At 40.2% G+C, this 19716-nt stretch overlaps 1 protein-coding gene across 2 annotated transcripts in view; it reads right to left on the bottom strand.

Moving 5' to 3' along the window:
• MAN2A1 (mannosidase alpha class 2A member 1) overlaps window positions 1-19716 on the bottom strand; it is a 207821-nt gene that overhangs the window by 94015 nt on the left and 94090 nt on the right. For both annotated transcript variants that reach the window (XM_073344670.2, XM_073344671.1), the window contains one exon: window positions 16660-16862. In XM_073344670.2, the coding sequence (XP_073200771.1) occupies window positions 16660-16862 (203 nt within the window). The remainder of the gene's footprint in view (window positions 1-16659; window positions 16863-19716) is intronic.

Below are 19716 nucleotides of genomic sequence, written 5' to 3'. Positions count from 1 at the left end.
TTGTGTTGCAGGGGTTTGCTTTTTAGGTTTGTTTGTTTCCAGTGTTGTCTCAGGATATTAGAGACACAAGGTGGGGGAGGTTACAGAAGTTGGTCCAGTAACAGATGTTACCTCACCCACTTTGTATCTCTGTTTATTTTTGGTTGTGAGGAGCCTGGGGGGTAGGGGAGGGAGGGCAATGGGCATAGGAGTCAAGTGATCTAGTAAGGTTAATGAGTCCCTGTGTGACACTGAAGAAGGGATTTTTCTTCCTCCATCCTGAATTGTGAGCTCCTCCTTTCCCCATGACCACCAGCATCTTCAGTCACAGTAGCTTGTCCCTAAACTCCATGTTTTCCCAACTAATGGGCCACCCCAGTTCATATATCCAGTGGGCCCTTATTCTTAAATCCACTCAAGGTACGATAATAGATCCACATTCTTAGTTCACACAGCTTCTGAAGTAAGCAGGGGAACTACAGGCCAGTCAGCCTCACCTTAGTCCCTGGGAAAATCATGGAGAAGGTCCTCAAGGAATCAATTCTGAAGCATTCAGAGAAGAGGAAAGCGATCAGGAACAGTCAGCATGGATTCACCAAGGGCAAGTCATGCCTGACTAATCTAATTGCCTTCTATGACGAGATAACTGGCTCTGTGGATGAGGGGAAAGCGGTGGATGTGTTGTTCCTTGATTTTAGCAAAGCTTTTGATACGGTCTCCCACAGTATTCTTGCCAGCAAGTTCAAGTAGTATGGGCTGGATGAATGGACTATAAGTTGGATAGAAAGCTGGCTAGATCATCAGGCTCAACGGGTAGTGATCAATGGCTCCATGTCTAGTTGGCAGCCGGTATCAAGTGGAGTGCCCCAAGGGTCAGTCCTCGGGCCGGTTTTGTTCAGTATCTTCATAAATGATCTGGAGGATGGTGTGGACAGCACCCTCAGCAAGTTTGCAGATGACACTAAACCGGGAGAAGAAGTAGATAAGCTGGAGGGTGGGGATAGGATACAGAGGGACCTAGACAAATTAGAGGATTGGGCCAAAAGAAATCTGATGAGGTTCAACAAGGACAAGGGCAGAGTCCTGCACTTAGGACGGAAGAATCCCATGCACAGCTACAGACTAGGGACCGAATGGCTAGGCAGCAGTTCTGCAGAAAAGGACCTAGGGGTTACAGTGGACAAGAAGCTGGATATGAGTCAACAGTGTGCCATTGTTGCCAAGAAGGCCAATGGCCTTTTGGGATGTATAAGTAGGAGCATTACCAGCAGATCGAGGGACGTGATCGTTCCCTTCTATTCAGCATTGGTGAGGCCTCATTTGGAGTACTGTGTCCAGTTTTGGGCCCCACACTACAAGAAGGATGTGGAAAAATTGGAAAGAGTTCAGCGGAGGACAACAAAAATGATTAGGGGAGTGGAACACATGATTTATGAGGAGAGGCTGAAGGAACTGGGATTATTTAGTCTGCAGAAGAGAAGAATGAGGGGGGATTTGATAGCTGCTTTCAAATACCTGAAAGGGGGTTCCAAAGACGATGGATCTAGACTGTTCTCAGTGGTAGCAGATGACAGAACAAGGAGTAAGTTGCAGTTGGTCTCAACTTGCAGTGAGGGAGTTTTACGTTGGATATTAGGAAAAAAATTTTCACTAGGAGGATGGTGGAGCACTAGAATAGATTACCTAGGGACATGGTGGAATCTCCTTCCTTGGAGGTTTTTAAGGTCAGGCTGGGATGATTTAGTTGGGGATTGGTTCTGCTTTGTGCCAGGGGTTGAACTAGATGACCTCCGAGGTCCCTTCCAACCCTGCTATTCTATGATTCTATCACATTAGGTGAATTAATTTATCACTTAGAGCAGTTTAAGGCTTTTGTTTTCCACTCCAAAAAATAGGTGACTGATTGCGTTTTACTGCAATCTCTTAAAACCATGATTTCCTTTTAAACCTCAACCCTGTTCTAAATTTTAAAGTGGATCAAATCCCTAAGGATAAATGAACTGAATGTATGAAAAACTACATTATTTCTGAGAAATTTAAACTTCAGGAAAGCAATTTTCTTGTCTCTAACTTAATCTCAGTCTAGGAAAGCTAGCAGAAAGTCTCTTTACAGAATCAATACACCACATCCCCTACCATCAACGAAAACTCCAGTAGTGAGAAAAACATCCGATACAAGGGATCTTAAAAATAAAGAAAATTAATAATGTCATAGAAAGACAAATCATATCTAACCAAATTAAAATTCTTCTTGCTTTATGTATTTCAACAGAGAACTATAAATAATCAATCCATAATTTATCCCGAAGCACTTTTATAAAATTAGCTAAAAATAGGACCTGAGAAATCCCAAAAGCCGTTGAACATTGAGCAACAACTTTGAAATGAGCCGCGTTTGTTACTTATGCTTGCAACTTTTGGTCCCTCATTGATACAACCTGTCTCAAGACAGTAATTTTTGGCATGAAGTTATAGCATGGAAAGAAGACCACAGTGCACCCTGCTAATCTCATTTGACACGTCTGATTTAACTAACGCTGTGCAGCTGCTCTAATGATCTGTGACAACTAAGAACTCTGTCCTACAGGTCTTGAAATAGAAATATTTTGCATAGTAAATTCAGCAGCTTTTTGAAAAATGAAAATAATTAGTTGTAAAATTTTAAAAAATTAAGTAGACAGCCTGAACAATGGAATTCATTTTAATTTCAAAATTGTGCAAGTCAAAAAATGAAAAACGAATGTAAAATTCTCTCAAAGCTCCTCATTTGACTTCTGAAATTTTCTAATGGGTATTGGACAAATTCAAATTTACTCTCCTATTCAAATAAGTTCCACACTATTTTGTTTCTTTGTTTTTAAAGCTTAAACTAATTTAACAATATTGCAAATTTTTGTTATAAATTTTAGCCTGTGCAAGTTGTTTACTTACAATAAGCCAGAGTATTGTAGCTACCTTGGTCTTGTTTTCCACCCTCCAGTAACACAAAACTACTCCTCTAATTATTTTTCAGTTAAATTTAAAGCTCCTGAGTACAGCAGAGCTATACCTTGTAAATAAAGTGCCTGGTGTTGAACTTGCCATTGGTGTGTATGAGGACAGTTTGCAGAAAAAATCCAGGGTGATGGAGCCCTGGACTGAATTGAGATACAGGTTATTTAAAATCACTATTTCCCTTCTCTCACTTTCTTTCCTCAACAAAGTTTTGGCAGCATGGCAAAATAATAAACACAAATATTTTAAAGCCAGACTAATCCTGCTGCTTTGCCACCACTGTACTCGAATGCCTTGGAACTATAGGAAGGAGGAAGTGGGAGTAGCTGGGCTTCTCCCTACTCTGAGACAGTACATGGCCCGTAACACACTGCCCTCCCTAGACTCAGCACCTAGACCCAACAATTCATCCTCCCTTTGGGGATAACAGCTTTCTGCTGCCAGAAAACATTGTTAGTCCTATAGCTCAAGTGGTAATGGTCTGTGTTACAATAATATACATTCACAGTTCAAATGATGGACAGTTTTGAGGTACACAACTGAATTTGTTTTTACCTTTTCCTTTTTAAAAAAACTAGGAAGTTGCATACAGAAAAATTCATGTTAAAAATACTATTTAGGCTGCAACTCAAGCTCTCAAAAGTTAGGAAATGCCAGATTACAGTTGTTCACACAACCTTAACATGGCCCATTGTGCATATGCATTATAATATATAGTCTTTAACTCTATAATCACATTCCCCCCCCCCCCCGCCCCCACACACACACACACACACACAAATCCAGATTTATTCATTGCACAGGGTGGGCATACAAGGGGCAAGATTAAGGTTACATGACCAAACAAATCATAGCACTGCTCTATACTTTCAATGGAGAGATGTGCTCTCTTAAATGATGGAGGCTCACCAGCACTTCTCCTTCCTAACTGCACTCTATGGCTCTGCATGGAAGGGACTACAATCTATCAGTCTCCCTTTCTCTCATTCCCACCCCTTGCTACTCTCTCCACTGTAGTGCTGGCAAAACAGAAGCACCAGACAACTACCACAAAGGACTGTCTGTTTAAAGAATTAAACAAATGGGATTTAACAGGCAATACTTGTGTATCCTATGTAGTCCCCCATTACCAACAGCATAAGGTTCCTGGGCACATGCAAATGAGTGACAGATTTCCCTGCCTCTCAATCTATAACCCTTGATATCATTAAGCCATTGTTGCAAGGCTGACTTATCCCTATATCTTAAAAATGTTTCTGAAAAGCAATTTATTTACATATATCTGAAATTGTGCTTTGGAATGCACTAGGCTACATTAAATAGCAAGCACTTTTATTATAAACTCAGATAGGATCGCCCCTGAATCAGGGTGGATAAAAATCAATGATTTTTTTAAAAAAATCAAAAAATCAGATTATTTATTTAAATTGGATTTTTTGATAAAATGCTTTTTGAGGAAAAAACCGATCTAAAGATAGTTTTAATTAAGATACATTATAGCTCAAAGATATCTCATCATGGAATAGGGATTATAAATTCTAATTCTATAGTATGAGACAATACATTCATGTAATGTTTAAAAAAAGTTTTGTAAATGATTTCCAATAGTTCGTGGATTAGGGACCCAATCTTATGGGATTCCAGGGGCTTCTGTATAGATTATTTAGGTTAATCTTTCTATCTACCAATGGGACTCAGTGCTCAGTCTAGAAGACGGCAGCAGCTGCTCTGAAAAAAGTGGGAGGAACCAAGCTAACTCTCCCACAAGACGTGTGATGGAACTCAGAGTAGTGGACTGTTTTGAGCACTATATCAACAACTGGCTTCATCTGATGACAGTTTGTGAACAAAACTGTGAAAAAATAAATGGCACTGTCACAACCAAAGTTCTCAACATTGGGTTTAAGAGAAATGTTGAACACATGCTGAGTACCCTGAAGCCTATTTCTGTAGCCTTGAACAAAATGCAGGGAAATAGGTGTTTTATTGCTGACGCTGTTGAAATTTGGAAGGAACTGAGTGAGGTCTTACAAAGAGAAATATGCAATGACAGCGTTAAATTACAAGCATTAAAAAACAAATGGGACAAGCACTATCTCCAGCTCATTTTCTTGCAAATATTCTCAATACTCGGTACCAGGGTCAAACCTTAACTGCTGAAGAAGAGGAGGTGGCTATGACATGGACATCCAGCAATCATCCCTCATTAATGCTAACTGTAATAAACTTCAGGGTTGAAGGTGAACCATTCAAGAAATGTATGTTTGCTGATGATGTTTTAAAGAAAGTCATACCAGTGAACTGGTGGAAGTCACTTAAGCACTTGGATTCAGAGACTTGTTGAAGTGATAATCTCACTTTTAACAGCAGTAGCTTCTGCCGCTGTAGAAAATATTTTTTTCCTTTGAACTAATTCATTACCAATTGAAAAACTGTTTGGAACCTGAAAAAGCAGGAAAGGTTGTTTTTCTTTTCCAGATTACGAACAAACAGGAAAATGCAGATGAAGACGACCGAGTTAGCTGCAGAAGGCAATATATTAAGTTTCTCATGTTGACCTGGCTGACACAGTCAATTTTTTTTTTTAATATTTCATTTAACTATTTAGTTCAAAACAATTTTAACAAAAACAAATCTGATTTTAAAAAACTTGAATGTTTAACTAAATTCAAAAATGCATATGGTTGTTTGTTAAAATATTATATGTTTGCTGTTGAAGAAAAAAATCCAGACTACATAACATTGTTGTTTTAGCTAAAAACACAATTTAAATGTCTGTCTGGTGATGCTCTGCTCCTAATAAAGCATGGCAAGAAAATCCTCACAATATTAATGATTAAACTCTTGAATTGGAGATATTTATGAAATCATTGGGAGGTGAATTATCTGCTTCCATTACCTTTGGTAAATGAAATAATCAAACAATCATTCATTTTCTGATATAGCTGTAAAACTAATCTGAAAAGTTTTCAAAATAAATCACTTTAAAAATGTATAGTGTGTGCCTTCTAAAAATGAAACCTACATCTGAGTTGTGAAGAATATGTATTAAGGTTATAACAACCAACAAGAATGCTCTTCTATGTCACAATCTGTGATTAAATCGAGTCTTCCTGACTAGTGATTTAAATCAATTTGATTTAAATCATGAATCCACCCTGCCCTGAATCCCATCTAAAATATTCTTTCCATGCTGCAAAGTAGTTATCTCAGAGGTTTTTCATAAGCCTTATCTATTTTGCAGCTGCCAACACTATGTTCCTTTCAAAAATAAAAAAAGGCCAGCCATAGAACAAATTGTCACAACACCAGAAACATACAGGGTTTATTACAACTGTTAATTTATTTAGATTTGTAAATACACATATCATAACCATAAAGCTAAGGGCAGCCTAGAATTCCTCCTTACCTGTAAGGGGTTAAGAAGCTCAAATAATGTGGTTGGCACCTGACCAAAAGAACCAATGGGGAAAGAAGATACTTTCAAATCTTGGAGTGGGGGGAGGCTTTGTTTTGCATGTTCTCTTTAGAAGCAGAGAAGCATCAGGTCAGAAAAACCCTCCTCCTATAAACTATCCTAAAAGTCTCTCATATTACAAAAACTGTAAGTAAAAGCCAGGCAAGGCGTGTTAGATTATCTTTTGTTCTGCTTGTGAATTTTTCCTTTGCTGGAGGGAGGTTTATTCCTGTTTTTTGTAACTTTGAAACTAAGCCTAGAGGAAGTTCTCCTGTGTTTTTTAATCTGTTGTTACCCTGTAAAGTTATTTTCCATCCTGATTTTACAGAGGTGATTTTTACTTTTTTTAAAAATAAAATCCTTCTTTTAAGAACCTGACTGATTTCTCTATTATCCTAAGACCCAGGGGTTTGGGTCTGTGATCACTTTGTAACCAAGTGGTTAGGATAGTATTCTCAAGCCTCTCCAGGAAAGAGGGTGTAAGGGCTTGGGGTGATATTTTGGGGAACAGGAACTCCAAGTGGTCCTTTCCCTGATTCTTTGTTAAATCACTTTGTGGTGGCAGCGTACCCTCCAAGGGCAAAGAATTTGTGCTTTGGGGAAGTTTTAGCCTAAGCTGGAAAAAATAAACTTAGGGGGTCTTTCATGTGGGTCCCCACATCTGTACCCTAGAGTTCAGAGTGGGGAGGGAACCCTGACAACACACAAAAGAAATCTATTCCAGGTTCTGATGGCAAAGGTGTACTAATTCAAAATTGAACCAAACAGGAAAGACTAAGCCAACAACTACTACTCATCCCAAAACCACAGGAGAATTAAACCAAGTGTTAAAATCAACTCAACCAACATCCCCTTTGCTTCAGAACAGCAGCCCTTGTTGCGGTCCTTTATCCCCAAAAGCCTGTGTAAATGAAAGATGGAACTTTCAGCACACTCTGAAGGTGAACAGTTTCAGACTATTTTGGACCAAGTGGTAGAACACTACATGTTCCAGAATGAAGGGCCCTTTTGCACTCAGTGAAGGTGCTTAAACTAGAACAACCTGGACATAAGGAGGTGACCTCTTGGTGAATTTACTGCAGACAGTCCCCTCTCATATCCAGATGGTTCCATCTTAAGCATCTCTATCACCATAACCATTGTTGAGGAAGAAAGATAGTCTCTCAAGGAGACAGATCTCATGTAATTTACATACAGCTTTATTGGTCAAAACCAATACCTTAAACCTCTGCCCCGAAACAATAAGCAGTCAATGTCAAACCCTGATCATTTGCGGCATGTACTCTCAATGAGATACATCACATAATATGCAGACGGCCACATTCTATGAAGAATTCTGTTTGGGGGGTTTTATTTAAGATGTAGGTTGATGTACAGCACGTTGCAGTAATCTAACGTGACAGATATGGACGGCAGTAACAGCTCCTCATCCAAAAGGAATAGTTTTAATCTCTTTGCCGGACAAACGGAAAAAGGCCTTCCTAGAAACTGCTACTATATGATTGTGACACCTTAGAGACTAAAGGAAAAGGAGTACTTGTGGCACCTTAGAGACTAACCAATTTATTTGAGCATAAGCTTTCGTCAGCTACAGCTCACTTCATCAGATGCATGTAGTGGAAAATGCAGTGGGGAGATTTATATACAGAGAGAACACGAAACAGTAGGTGTTACCATACACACTGTAACAAGAGTGATCAGGTAAGGTGAGCTATTATGCATCATCAAGGATCTACAACCTATCCTCAAGGACGACCAATCACTCTCACAGATCTTTGGAGACAGGCCAGTCCTTGCTTACAGACAGCCCGCCAACCTGAAGCAAATACTCACCAGCAACCACACACCACACAACAGAACCACTAACCCAGGAACCTATCCTTGCAACAAAGCCCGTTGCCAACTGTGTCCACATATCTATTCAGGGGACACCATCATAGGGCCTAATTACATCAGCCACACTATCAGAGGCTCGTTCACCTGCACATCTACCAATGTGATATATGCCATCATGTGCCAGCAATGCCCCTCTGCCATGTACATTGGTCAAACTGGACAGTCTCTACATAAAAGAATAAATGGACACAAATCAGACGTCAAGAATTATAACATTCAAAAACCAGTCGGAGAACACTTCAATCTCTTTGTCAGGTTTCAGAGTAACAGCCGTGTTAGTCTGTCTTTGCAAAAAGAAAAGGAGCACTTGTGGCACCTTAGAGACTAACCAATTTATTTGAGCATGAGCTTTCGTGAGCTATGCATCCGATGAAGTGAACTGTAGCTCACGAAAGCTCATGCTCAAATAAATTGGTTAGTCTCTAAGGTGCCACAAGTACTCCTTTTCTTTTTTCAATCTCTTTGGTCACTCGATTAGAGACCTGAAAGTGGCAATTCTTCAACAAAAAAACTTCAAAAACAGACTCCAACGAGAGACTGCTGAATTGGAATTAATTTGCAATACAATTAACTTAGGCTTGAATAAAGACTGGGAGTGGATGTGTCATTACTAAAAAAGTAAAACTATTTCCCCATGTTTATTCCCCCCCACACACAGACACACACACTGTTCTCAGACGTTCTTGTCAACTGCTGGAAATGGCCCACCTTGATTATCACTACAAAAGGCTCCCCCCCCCCACCCCCACCCCGGCTCTCCTGCTGGTAATAGCTCACCTTACCTGATCATTCTTGTTATAGTGTGTACGGTAACACCCATTGTTTCATGTTCTCTGTGTATATAAATCTCCCCACTGTATTTTCCACTGAATCCATCCAATGAAGTGAGCTGTAGCTCACGAAAGCTTATGCTCAAATAAATTGGTTAGTCTCTAAGGTGCCACAAGTACTCCTTTTCTTTTTGCGGATACAGACCTACACGGCTGCTGCTCTAAAACTTAGAGACTAAAAAATTTATTAGAGCATAAACTTTCATGGGCTACAGCCCACTTCATCGGATGCATAGAATGGAACATATAGTAAGATATATAGATAGACAGATAGATGGATCTAGCTATCCACACACACACACACAGAGAGATAAGTTGGAAGTTACCATAAATTGTGAGAGGCTAATTAGTTAAGATGAGCTATTATCAGCAGGAGAAAAAAATGTATGTAACGATAATCAAGATTGCTCATTTAGATGTCTAAATGGGCCATCTTGATTATCACTACACAAGTTTTTTTCTCCTGCTGATAATAGCTCATCTTAACTAATTAGCCTCTCACAATTTATGGTAACTTCCAACTTAACTGTATGTGTGTATATATCTTACTATACGTTCCATTCTATGCATCCGATGAAGTGGGCTGTAGCCCAAGAAAGCTTATGCTCTAATAAATTTGTTAGTCTCTAAGGTGTCACAAGTACTCCTGTTCTTTTTACGGCTACAGACTAACACTGCTGCTACTCTGAAACCTGTTATTATGTGATTGTGTTACATAGGAACCAATAAAACGTTCAGACTGCAAACAAAAAGATACAGTCCTGGCTGAATATCTTCTGGCTGTCTCCCAACAACATTCCAGCATTCCTTTAATCTAACCTGGATTGATCTTCAGACATCTTGAGCTTATCTATGCCACAATCTCAGACACCTTGAGAAAGGTTTTCAACAGCACATACAGGGTCAGATGAGACAGAGAGCAGCATGTCATTGTAACGTTTTGGGATTTCACCCAGACCAGGAAGGGGGTTGTGTCACTGCCTGCCCTGTAACCCTGGGTGCATCTGTGCAGTGCAGAGCCCTAACAGCAGCAACTTGCTTACAACACAGTATCCTCTCCCTGGGTTCCACCAGCCTGGTTACTCCTTACTGGGTAACACCAACAGCCCTTCCAGTCTGTAGTCTCCCCAAAATCATCTCCCCTGCTGTGTCCAGTCCTTTTGAGTCGATATTCACAGAAGTTATCAAGTTAACTGCCCCCAAAGAGACAGAGCACACACCAGTTTGTTAATTTAGCTAAGGACTTCACTCTTCAGTTTAATACACAACATGGAGATGATTTTGTAATACAACAAAAATAAGTTCATTAACGAAGAACAGATATTTACGTGACACTAAGAAAACAGAATGCACAGATACAGTTACAAGTAAAACAAAATAAAACATACTTTCTAGTGACAAACAATTTCAGCAAGTTAGAACCTTTGTCTAAGCAGGTTTCTCACTTACAGTTGGATCTAGCTATTCTTAGTTTTCAAGCCAAGAGGATCCACTTTTCATTAGCTGAAAAGGCTCTGCTCTCCCTTTGTCCCCTAGCTGATAGCGATGACTGATATCAGTTTTTAACCTTACAGTGAGTTCAAAGTCCAAACACAACTGAGTAGCTCAGAAAGATTAGCAGTATGTATATCAGAATTGAGCTCCAAATGTTCACTCTAAAGGTCAGGACTAATTATTAATGCAATCTTGCACTCAAATTTTGAAGGCATGTTTTTTTAATTCTAATGGATATTATGTCACCTATGCAGTGGACAAAAAGTTGTATATCTCGTGAACCTCTGCTTTTTAATAAATATTTTCTACACTAATTCCTACTACATTATAACAAATGGTGACTACTAATATTTTCACAAATAAGGACTGGCTTCAATAAATTCTGCATAATCTATATATTATATTTGCATATAATCATAATTGTACTTTTAATTTGCATAAAACTATGCTAAAAGAAAATTAACATTACAAAGTAAAGAACTCGAGTTAAAAAATGTTAATGTTACCAAGTCAAGCCCACAAAAGAATTTAAAATTAGGATTAACACCGCCCGCAGCAGCAGCAGGTCTCCATTCTTTCTGTTTTGTGTTGCATACCAAATGAGATAGCTGGGGAGCATTCAGCAATATTAGCACCAAATCTCTAGCAAAGCTCTACCGAGCATAACACAGATTGCAAATGGTCTTTATAACTCCTTATAACTTGGCCAATCCTGAAAAGATTTTCATGGCAACTGCAAAAGGTACCTCCCAGCCCCCAGGCCTATCTATTTTCCCCTTCTCCCCCCAACTAATTACAGATCCTGCGACAAACCAGGGAGGCATTAGGCAGGGGGAAGGTTTCATTAAGTATCTTAAAACAACAGTTGAAAAAGTTTCTACAGTAGGAACTATTAGTATAGGAGTTGCTACCACTCCCTCTATATTTCTTTAAAGAGTATTCCTAATTCTCTTGTTTACCCAAACAAGGTATCTATGATTCAAAATGTATTTAGTAACTATTTGTTTCTAGAATTTGACAGCTGAATGGTCATTTAAATTGAAAGGTATTTTTCTCTTATGAAGACTAAGGTCCAACACCCTATATTTTAATTACCAAATTCTTAGGAATATCCTATACTTACAAGGGATTCCTTTAAGGAGCAGGAAAGCCTTTCCCAATCTGTTCTCATGAAAACATCAAGAATATAAACATGTTTTTTGTTCACTTTGTAGAGGCTGGTAGGGGGCAGTGTCCTGTGAGAGAAGCTGAGTCCTGATTAGGGGCAGGGCTTCCCTGATTAGGGGGTCTATAAAGGCAGCCAAACAGTCAGCCAGTGGCACAGGAGCAGCAAGCAGAGCTGTAAACAGGAGAGTTTGAGTGGGAATTCATAGTAAGGAATGTGGTGTTCTGGTTTTGTTTTGGTGTTTGTTTGGATCTTTGTCTGTTTTTCTTTTACCCTTGACAGGAATTTAGGTGGGAAGGCTATGACAGGTACAATAATTCCTTGCTTAACATTGTAGTTACGTTCCTTAAAAATGCTACTTTAAGCAAAACAATGTTAAGTGAATCCAATTTCCCCATAAGAATTAATGTAAATAGGGGAGGTTAGGTTCCAGAGAAATTTTTTTCACTAGACAAAAGACTATATATACACACACACACATAGATATCACACACAGTATAAGTTTTAAACAATTTAATACTGTACACAGCAATGATGACTGTGTAGCTTGGTTGAGGCGGTGAAGTCAGATGGTGGAAGAGGGTAGGATATTTCCTAGGGAATGGCTCACTGCTAAATGAGGAACTAGCGCTTGGCCAAGCCCTCAAGGGTTAACACACTGTTGTTAATGTAGCTTCACACTCTAAAAGGCAGCACAAATGGAGGGAGGGGAGACAGCACGGCAGAGAGAGACAGACACACACACCATGTGTATGAGAGAGAGACGCGCATTGCCCCTTTAAGTACTCTAACCCCACTCTAAGTACATTGCCTTTTTAAGTAGATCGACAAGTTGAGACAGCTGCTGCTGCCAGCAAGCTCCCTCTGTCCTGAGCCCTGTCGTGTCCCATCCCTGCTCTATGGAGGTAAGGTACAGGAGCGGGGGACAGGATGGGGGGGAGGAGGACACCCTGACATTAGCACCCCTCCTCCCCCGGCTCTGCACAGCAAGCAGGAGGCTCCTGGAGCAGCTCCAAGGCAGAGGGCAGGAGCAGCACACGGCAGTGGAGGGAGGTAGAGCAGAACTTCCGGCAATTGATAGCCTGCTGGGCAGCTGCTGCACAGGGAACTTAGGGGAGCTGATAGGGAGGTTGCTGGTCCACCCTGGTTCCAAGCCCCCACTAGCTAGCTCCAATGGGCTGCTCTTTCTGCAAGCAGTGGACAAAGCAGACGGCTGTCAAACAACGTTATAAGGGAGCATTGCGCACCTTTAAACGAGCATGTTCTCTAACTGATCAGCAACGTAACAATGAAAAAACCTTAACCGGGATGACTAAGTGAGGACTTACTGTACAAAGGCAGCAGTGGAACTGGCCAAAGCCATGGAAGAGACAATGAAGATGACCGGATGTGGAAGCTGAGGGATGTACATAACCCTAGAGCAGGTACCTAAGAAGAGCTTCATTTGTATGACATGCTACTTGATAGAGCTGATGGAAGAGAAGATCCGAGGGTTGGAGATGCAGGTGGAAACTATGGTTGACTTTTGAAGGGGGTTCGAGCAGATGATGGAGCAAAGGCAAGAGAAGGCTGAAGGGAAAAGCCAAGACTTGCAGATGCAAGCTGGACTGAAGAACTCGGTTGGGTATGGAAAGTGGTCAGTGGAAGCATGTGACTACAAGAACCAGGCATAGGAAAAGACCAGCTAGTGAAGGAGAAATAGAGCTCAAGAACAGGTTTACTGAGTTGGAAAATGAAGGGGCACAGCAAACTGTAACTGAAGGAGGGGGGGCAAGGAAGACAAGAAGAGCAGCTAGTCCTGTAAGAAGAGGAGAAGAGCCAATGGAGATACCCAGAGTTCAGAGCCCCAGGAGGCTACAGAATGACTTGAGAAGATTGTAAGGGAGAACAAAAGACAGGAGGACTCTCAGCCAAAAAGAACAGAAAGAAGGCCAGAGAATCACACCATCATGAGGAAAAGGCAGGTCTACGTGATTGGGGACTAACTACTAAGAAAAAGAGACAGGCCTATCACCAGAGCTGATCCAGAGAACAGAAGGGTGTGTTGTCTTCTGGGAGCTAAGATACGGGACATGGACCTGAGGCAGAAGAGGATCCTAATGGGAGCAGAAAAGAATTCACTGATTATCCTTCATGTGGGAACAAATGACACAGCTAGATTCTCGATGGAACGTATCTAGGGAGACCATGCCAGCTGGGAAACGAGTAAGGAAGGCTCAGGTGATCTTCAGTGGGATTCTGCCTGTCCCTAGAGGAGGAGAACGAAGGCAAGACGAGATTATGATGATCAACAGATGGCTCAGGCAATGGTGCTATAAGGAGGGCTTTGGGATGTTTGTCTACTGGGAAGCGTTCATGGACAGAGGACAGTTCTCATGGGATGGACTCCACATGAGTAGGGAGGGGAACAGACTTCTGGGATGGAGGTTGGCACAACTTATTAAAAGAGCTTTAAACTAGGAACTCAGGGGAGACTGTTGGGAGATGCTCATGTAATCTCTACGCCTGATTTTAACATTGAGAGGGAGGAAAATCAAGTAAGAAAGGATATAGAAATGGAGAAAGGAACAGCATTGGTTAGAAGAATTGACATTAAGAGGAAGGATAGTGCTGATGCCCATCAGAGAGGAGACACTGGCAGTAGAATGACTGTAGCCAATCGAGTGAGGAATGTGAATGAAGCCAAACAGCAACAGTTATGATGACTGTACACCAATGCAAGGAGCCTGGATAACAAAATGGAGGAACTAGAACTACAGGTGCAGGGAGTGAAACCAGATATTATAGAGATAACAAATATGGTGGAACAGTAGTCATGACTGGAGTATAGGTATTGAAGAGTAAGTTCTGTTCAGGAAAGACAGAAATAAAGGCAAAGGTGGTGGAGTAGTATTGCATATTAATGATGAGGTATACTGTAAAAAAAATGGAGTGGGTGATGTTCTGTGGCCTGCAATATGCAGGACATCAGACTACATGATCACAATGATCCCTTCTGGCCTTAAAGTCTATGAGTCTATTAATTCAAACCTTATCAAGCCAGGTTACTTCCAGGGTTCCTGCATCAGGACTGTTGAGCCAAACATTCTAAACTGCAAAGGCTTGGTTCCTGAGAATGATGGGAAAATTCTACCTTGGAACAAATGGCACCCCTTCTGGAAGAGAAGGGCACTTTCCTCTGCAATACTGTTTACATCATCATCAAGATGTTCCTTCTGAACGTGGCATCAGCCATTACAATCTGAAAAGCCCTGTGAGATGCCTCCTTCAAGGTGGCCAAGATCACCCCCCATTATGCAAGTTCTTCTCTATTCAGAAGTGGTCTAGTTGAGATCCTGAAACCCTTGAAAGGTAACCCCCAAAATGGCCCTTCTAAAAGCCAAGATGTCTTCTGAACAGTAGTCCTTTTGGAAGCCAGCTTCAGGTTAAAGCCAACAGGATTCAGAAGGTATGTGCCAATCCAAGAAACAATCCTTTCAGAGCCTGCGATGGGGTCCACAGGTGGCACCTCCCCCTGGTCGCTCTGGGGATTAACTCTTTTAAGGTGCTGAGCCCTCCTCTCACAGACTCTTCACCTGTCCTTACCCCAAAGGCCGCTCTCACCCCAGGAGCTGCAGCTTCCTCTTCGTGACTTGGCTCTTCAGTCAGGTCACTATGATCCTCCCTTTCCAAAGTTTTTCAAAGTCTCTCTCCACACTAGCAGTCTCAGGCAGTTTTCACCCCATGGTGCCACTCCCACAGTGGCTGGCAGAGGAACCTGGGAGCACCCTCTACTCCAGGACCGTCTAAGTCAGCAGCCAAGGTCTGTTCCCTTCTAGACTTTATTGCCTTTCCCTGAGCCCTTTCCTTACTATCTGGCACTCCCTGCACAACCCAAGTTTGCCAGCCTCCCAACTGCCTCCAACCAGTGAGTAACTATAGCCTACATGTCTCTGCAGCCTCTCAACACTCCTCTCTTCTCCCAGGGACCAACTGCAGACTTTCCAAGCAGTCCCCCTCTGCTTCCAGTTTCTTGGCTTCATAAATCCAGCTCAGCTTCTTGCTCCTCAGCTGGGCTCCCTTCACTGGGCTCCTAATCATGGGATTACTTAGCCACCTGATTTCCCCTCAGCACTGGTCTATCATACTAATTAGCCACCTTCTCAACCTGCATTAACTTTTTTTAGAGCAAGTGTGGAGTAAACACCCCATCACAGAGCCCTAATTGCAAATAGTTCTGCTTTCAGTACCTCTTGTAGCTATTGGGAACAGCCAAGTAACTGCCAAGGAGAAGTACCTGACTAATGATACAGGTCCTCAAGTAATCCCTGCCTCATTTTAAGGAGATTCCAAAGAGCTCTCATGACTTCACTGGGCACACAAATACTCCTGACTACTTCTGATTTGCCACAATGTTCCGGCAAAATTTATTCTTTTTATCTCCCTGTCCAAAAAGCCATATCATTCCAGAAAATGATAGATCATTTGACAGCAATCAACACAATTATTCAAGTCCCATCTACAGAGACAAGGATCAAGAATACATTTGCTAGTTTCATGGTATCCAAAGTGACCAGTAACTTCCATAGTATCTTAAAACAATTAAGATATAGGTGGAACTTTTAAAAAAAAAACTGTTTAGATTGACAAATATCCCATATATTTGTAATTCCATTAAAATGCCACAGCCATATTTCTTCTTCTACATAGATTTTGACAAAGTCCAAATTTTGATGTCAGTTATGAACCTTTTCTATAGTATAATGAAAATAAGCTTCAAAATTTATTTGAAAATGACATTTGATATCTCTGCAGTATTAGATATAAACATTTACACAATACACGTATCAGATGACTATACCTACCTTAAATAGGATTCCAGAACTCTATCTAGCCTTTTGTAGAAGGGTCGTGATGTAAAGTATCCACTCCAATAATGATTATCTCTGTCTGCATATGTGAAGAAATCTCCACTCAGAACAGGAAAAACTGAATTGCTGTTCTTTTCCTCCAAATTACCTGCTTTGCGCAGAGCCTCAAAATAATCTGATAAAGTTCCAAACTGGGCCTGAAACAAAATTATAAGAACTGTTTATGTGACTGACAGATTTCCATTTTATTAGTTTAGAAATTTAGGGTTGAAGTGTATGAACATGGTGGCTTTAAATACGTACTTCAGTACACCTTCTGCAAGAAAGGTCATCACAGAAATATTGCTTTAAATAAAGAAGCTTAAAAATTTCCCTTGACACCTTTGATTCAGGGTTGACATATATATCCCATGAGAAACTATTTCCAACTCACAAAATTAAAACTACCCTTTGTGTTTCCGAGTATAAATACATTCTCCGTAAAGCAGCAGCAGTTTAATCAAAAGTCAGATGAACAAAATAAGTTTTTCATTTCTCTCTTATAGGCACATATCAGGGACTTGATCAAATCTAGGCTTCAGCTGTAAGAAAACTGTCCTACATTTCTCCTCTCTCTCAAAAAGCTGCCTATTGGAGTTTAGTAACCCAGCATCCAGTAATCCAGTTTATGGAGATGTCTGAAGAGATTACCTCTCATATAATGAAACAAAAGCACCATTTTTAACTTTATTCATTATTTTCAGTTTTATTAGCTCTACTGTGTCACAGCAAAGTTTCTGTTATGCTTTCAAAGCTATTTATAGATCGTGAATAAAACCGACATACATCTGCTTTCAAAGGCCTTCTGCATTTTTCTTCAAAAGTCTGCTTACAAACAACAGTTACATTTTTATTCAAACTTAGTGTTGGAAACAGGAAACTGAAAATAAGTCTACAACCCTTACATTTAGTTTTAAGTGTAGTTGTTTTAAAGAGATGATAGTTGAGCAAACTGGAGTTTGAATCAGACAAAAATATTATGATTACAAATGGAGAGGGAACAGCATGAAGACATAAGAAAAGCAATGTCCCTGTGATCAACTGAGAATTTATACACTTGAAATAATACAGTAATTAAAAAGGCAGTATTACACAAATAAGAAGCTTTATAAATCAATGTTTTCATAATGTTTATATTAAATATTGAAACAAATAAGACTTTTTCACAACCTTAAGTTAATTGGCAATTAAGGTGTACTGTTGTGAAAATATTGGTGTCCAGTTTGGGCGTTTTGAAAAAGGTATTTACAAATGAGTGATTTTGAATTTGTCTTCTTACACTAACGTCTTTTGTGTTATAAGCTTACTTGTTTTAGGATATGTACTTCAGTAAATTCACACTGGAAAAAGATAAAATCTCTTAGAAGTACAGTATTTCCATGTGGACATTTCTGGGGACTCTGGCCTTTTACTTTTAATTTCTTTGTTATTCAACGCAATTAACAAACACCTAAAAAGCTTTCATTGTGTGAATTACACATCCTTTAATTTATGATTTACCTTTTTTTTAGGTTTAGGAATGACAATACAGTTATGAAATTAGGCTAAATCAAGATTCATTGTCAACTCCCAGAACCCAATATATGCCTGATCCTGCACCACTAAAAGCAACAGGAGTTTTACTATTGTCCATTGATGTCACAAAATCAAGCCCATTACATGTAAGCAAATAAACAGTCCAACTAACTATAGGGAGGATCAGCCACCTCGGACACTTTCATGTGCATTAATAGTGCTTCCAGCACACCACAGGATTTAAAGATATCACATAGCTCAGTGTGATTTTGCTATGTTGCCCATTAAGAAAGATATGGTAAGGATTACTAATTAATGTTTATTTTACTATGTGTACTTGCCAGAAAATTATGCTAGTACAATTTATCATTCTGTAGGCATATCACTTGTTCACAAATGTAATACATGTTTAAGTTTTAGCCTGCTCAACTATTAGTTTCCAAGATATAAAATCTCAGTTTAAAAAAAAAAATCAATACTTAAAGGAAAGGAGGAATACCAAATATTTTCAAAACATTAAACACCTATACTCACTTTCAAAGTGCCATACACAGCTTTTATTTGAGAAACTATATAGAACTTATATTAACGGATGAAGAATAGCTGAAATAGTTCAGAGTCGGGTCAGTTACAGATGACAATACTTTGGAGCCAAAGATTGAATCGGAGGCAGAGTCCCCATTGATCGCATAATGTTCTGTGAAGGTACGGACTGACGCCCAAGTCGTCGTTCTACAAATTTCTGAGATAAGGACATTCTTGAGGAAGATGACGGATAAGGAGATTGACCTCATGGAGTGTGCGCAAATACCAGCTGCAGATGTTATGTTGCAAACCTGATAACATTGCTTAATGCTGCTCAAGACCCATTTGGACAGCCTCTGGGCTGATATTGCTGAGCCCTTGGATCTTTCTGAAATAGAAAGGAAAAGCTTGGGAGATTTCCTAAGAGCCTTCGTCCTATCCAGATAAAAGGTCAGAGCTCTCCTAATGCCTAGCACATGTAGTATAGCTTCCCTGTAATCACTGTTCCCGAGTAACAGCCGTGTTAGTCTGTATTCGCAAAAAGAAAAGGAGGACTTGTGGCACCTTAGAGACTAACCAATTTATTTGAGCATAAGCTTTCATGAGCTACAGCTCACTTAATCGGATGCATACTGTGGAAAGTGTAGAAGATCTTTTTATACACACAAAGCATGAAAAAAATACCTCCCCCCACCCTGGATTTGTGCTGGAAATGGCCCAACTTGATTATCATACACATTGTAAGGAGAGTGATCACTTTACATAAGCTATTACCAGCAGGAGAGTGGGGTGGGGGGAGGTATTTTTTCATGCTTTGTGTGTATAAAAAGATCTTCTACACTTTCCACAGTATGCATCTGATGAAGTGAGCGGTAGCTCACGAAAGCTTATGCTCAAATAAATTGGTTAGTCTCTAAGGTGCCACAAATACTCCTTTTCTTTTTGTAATCACTGTGAAGCTTAGGGTAAAAA

Source organism: Lepidochelys kempii, chromosome 5 (assembly GCF_965140285.1).
Source record: "Lepidochelys kempii isolate rLepKem1 chromosome 5, rLepKem1.hap1, whole genome shotgun sequence".
NCBI lineage: Eukaryota > Metazoa > Chordata > Testudines > Cheloniidae > Lepidochelys > Lepidochelys kempii.
The sequence above is the reverse complement of the archived record's forward strand: the minus strand, read 5'-3'. Positions and strand labels throughout refer to the sequence as shown.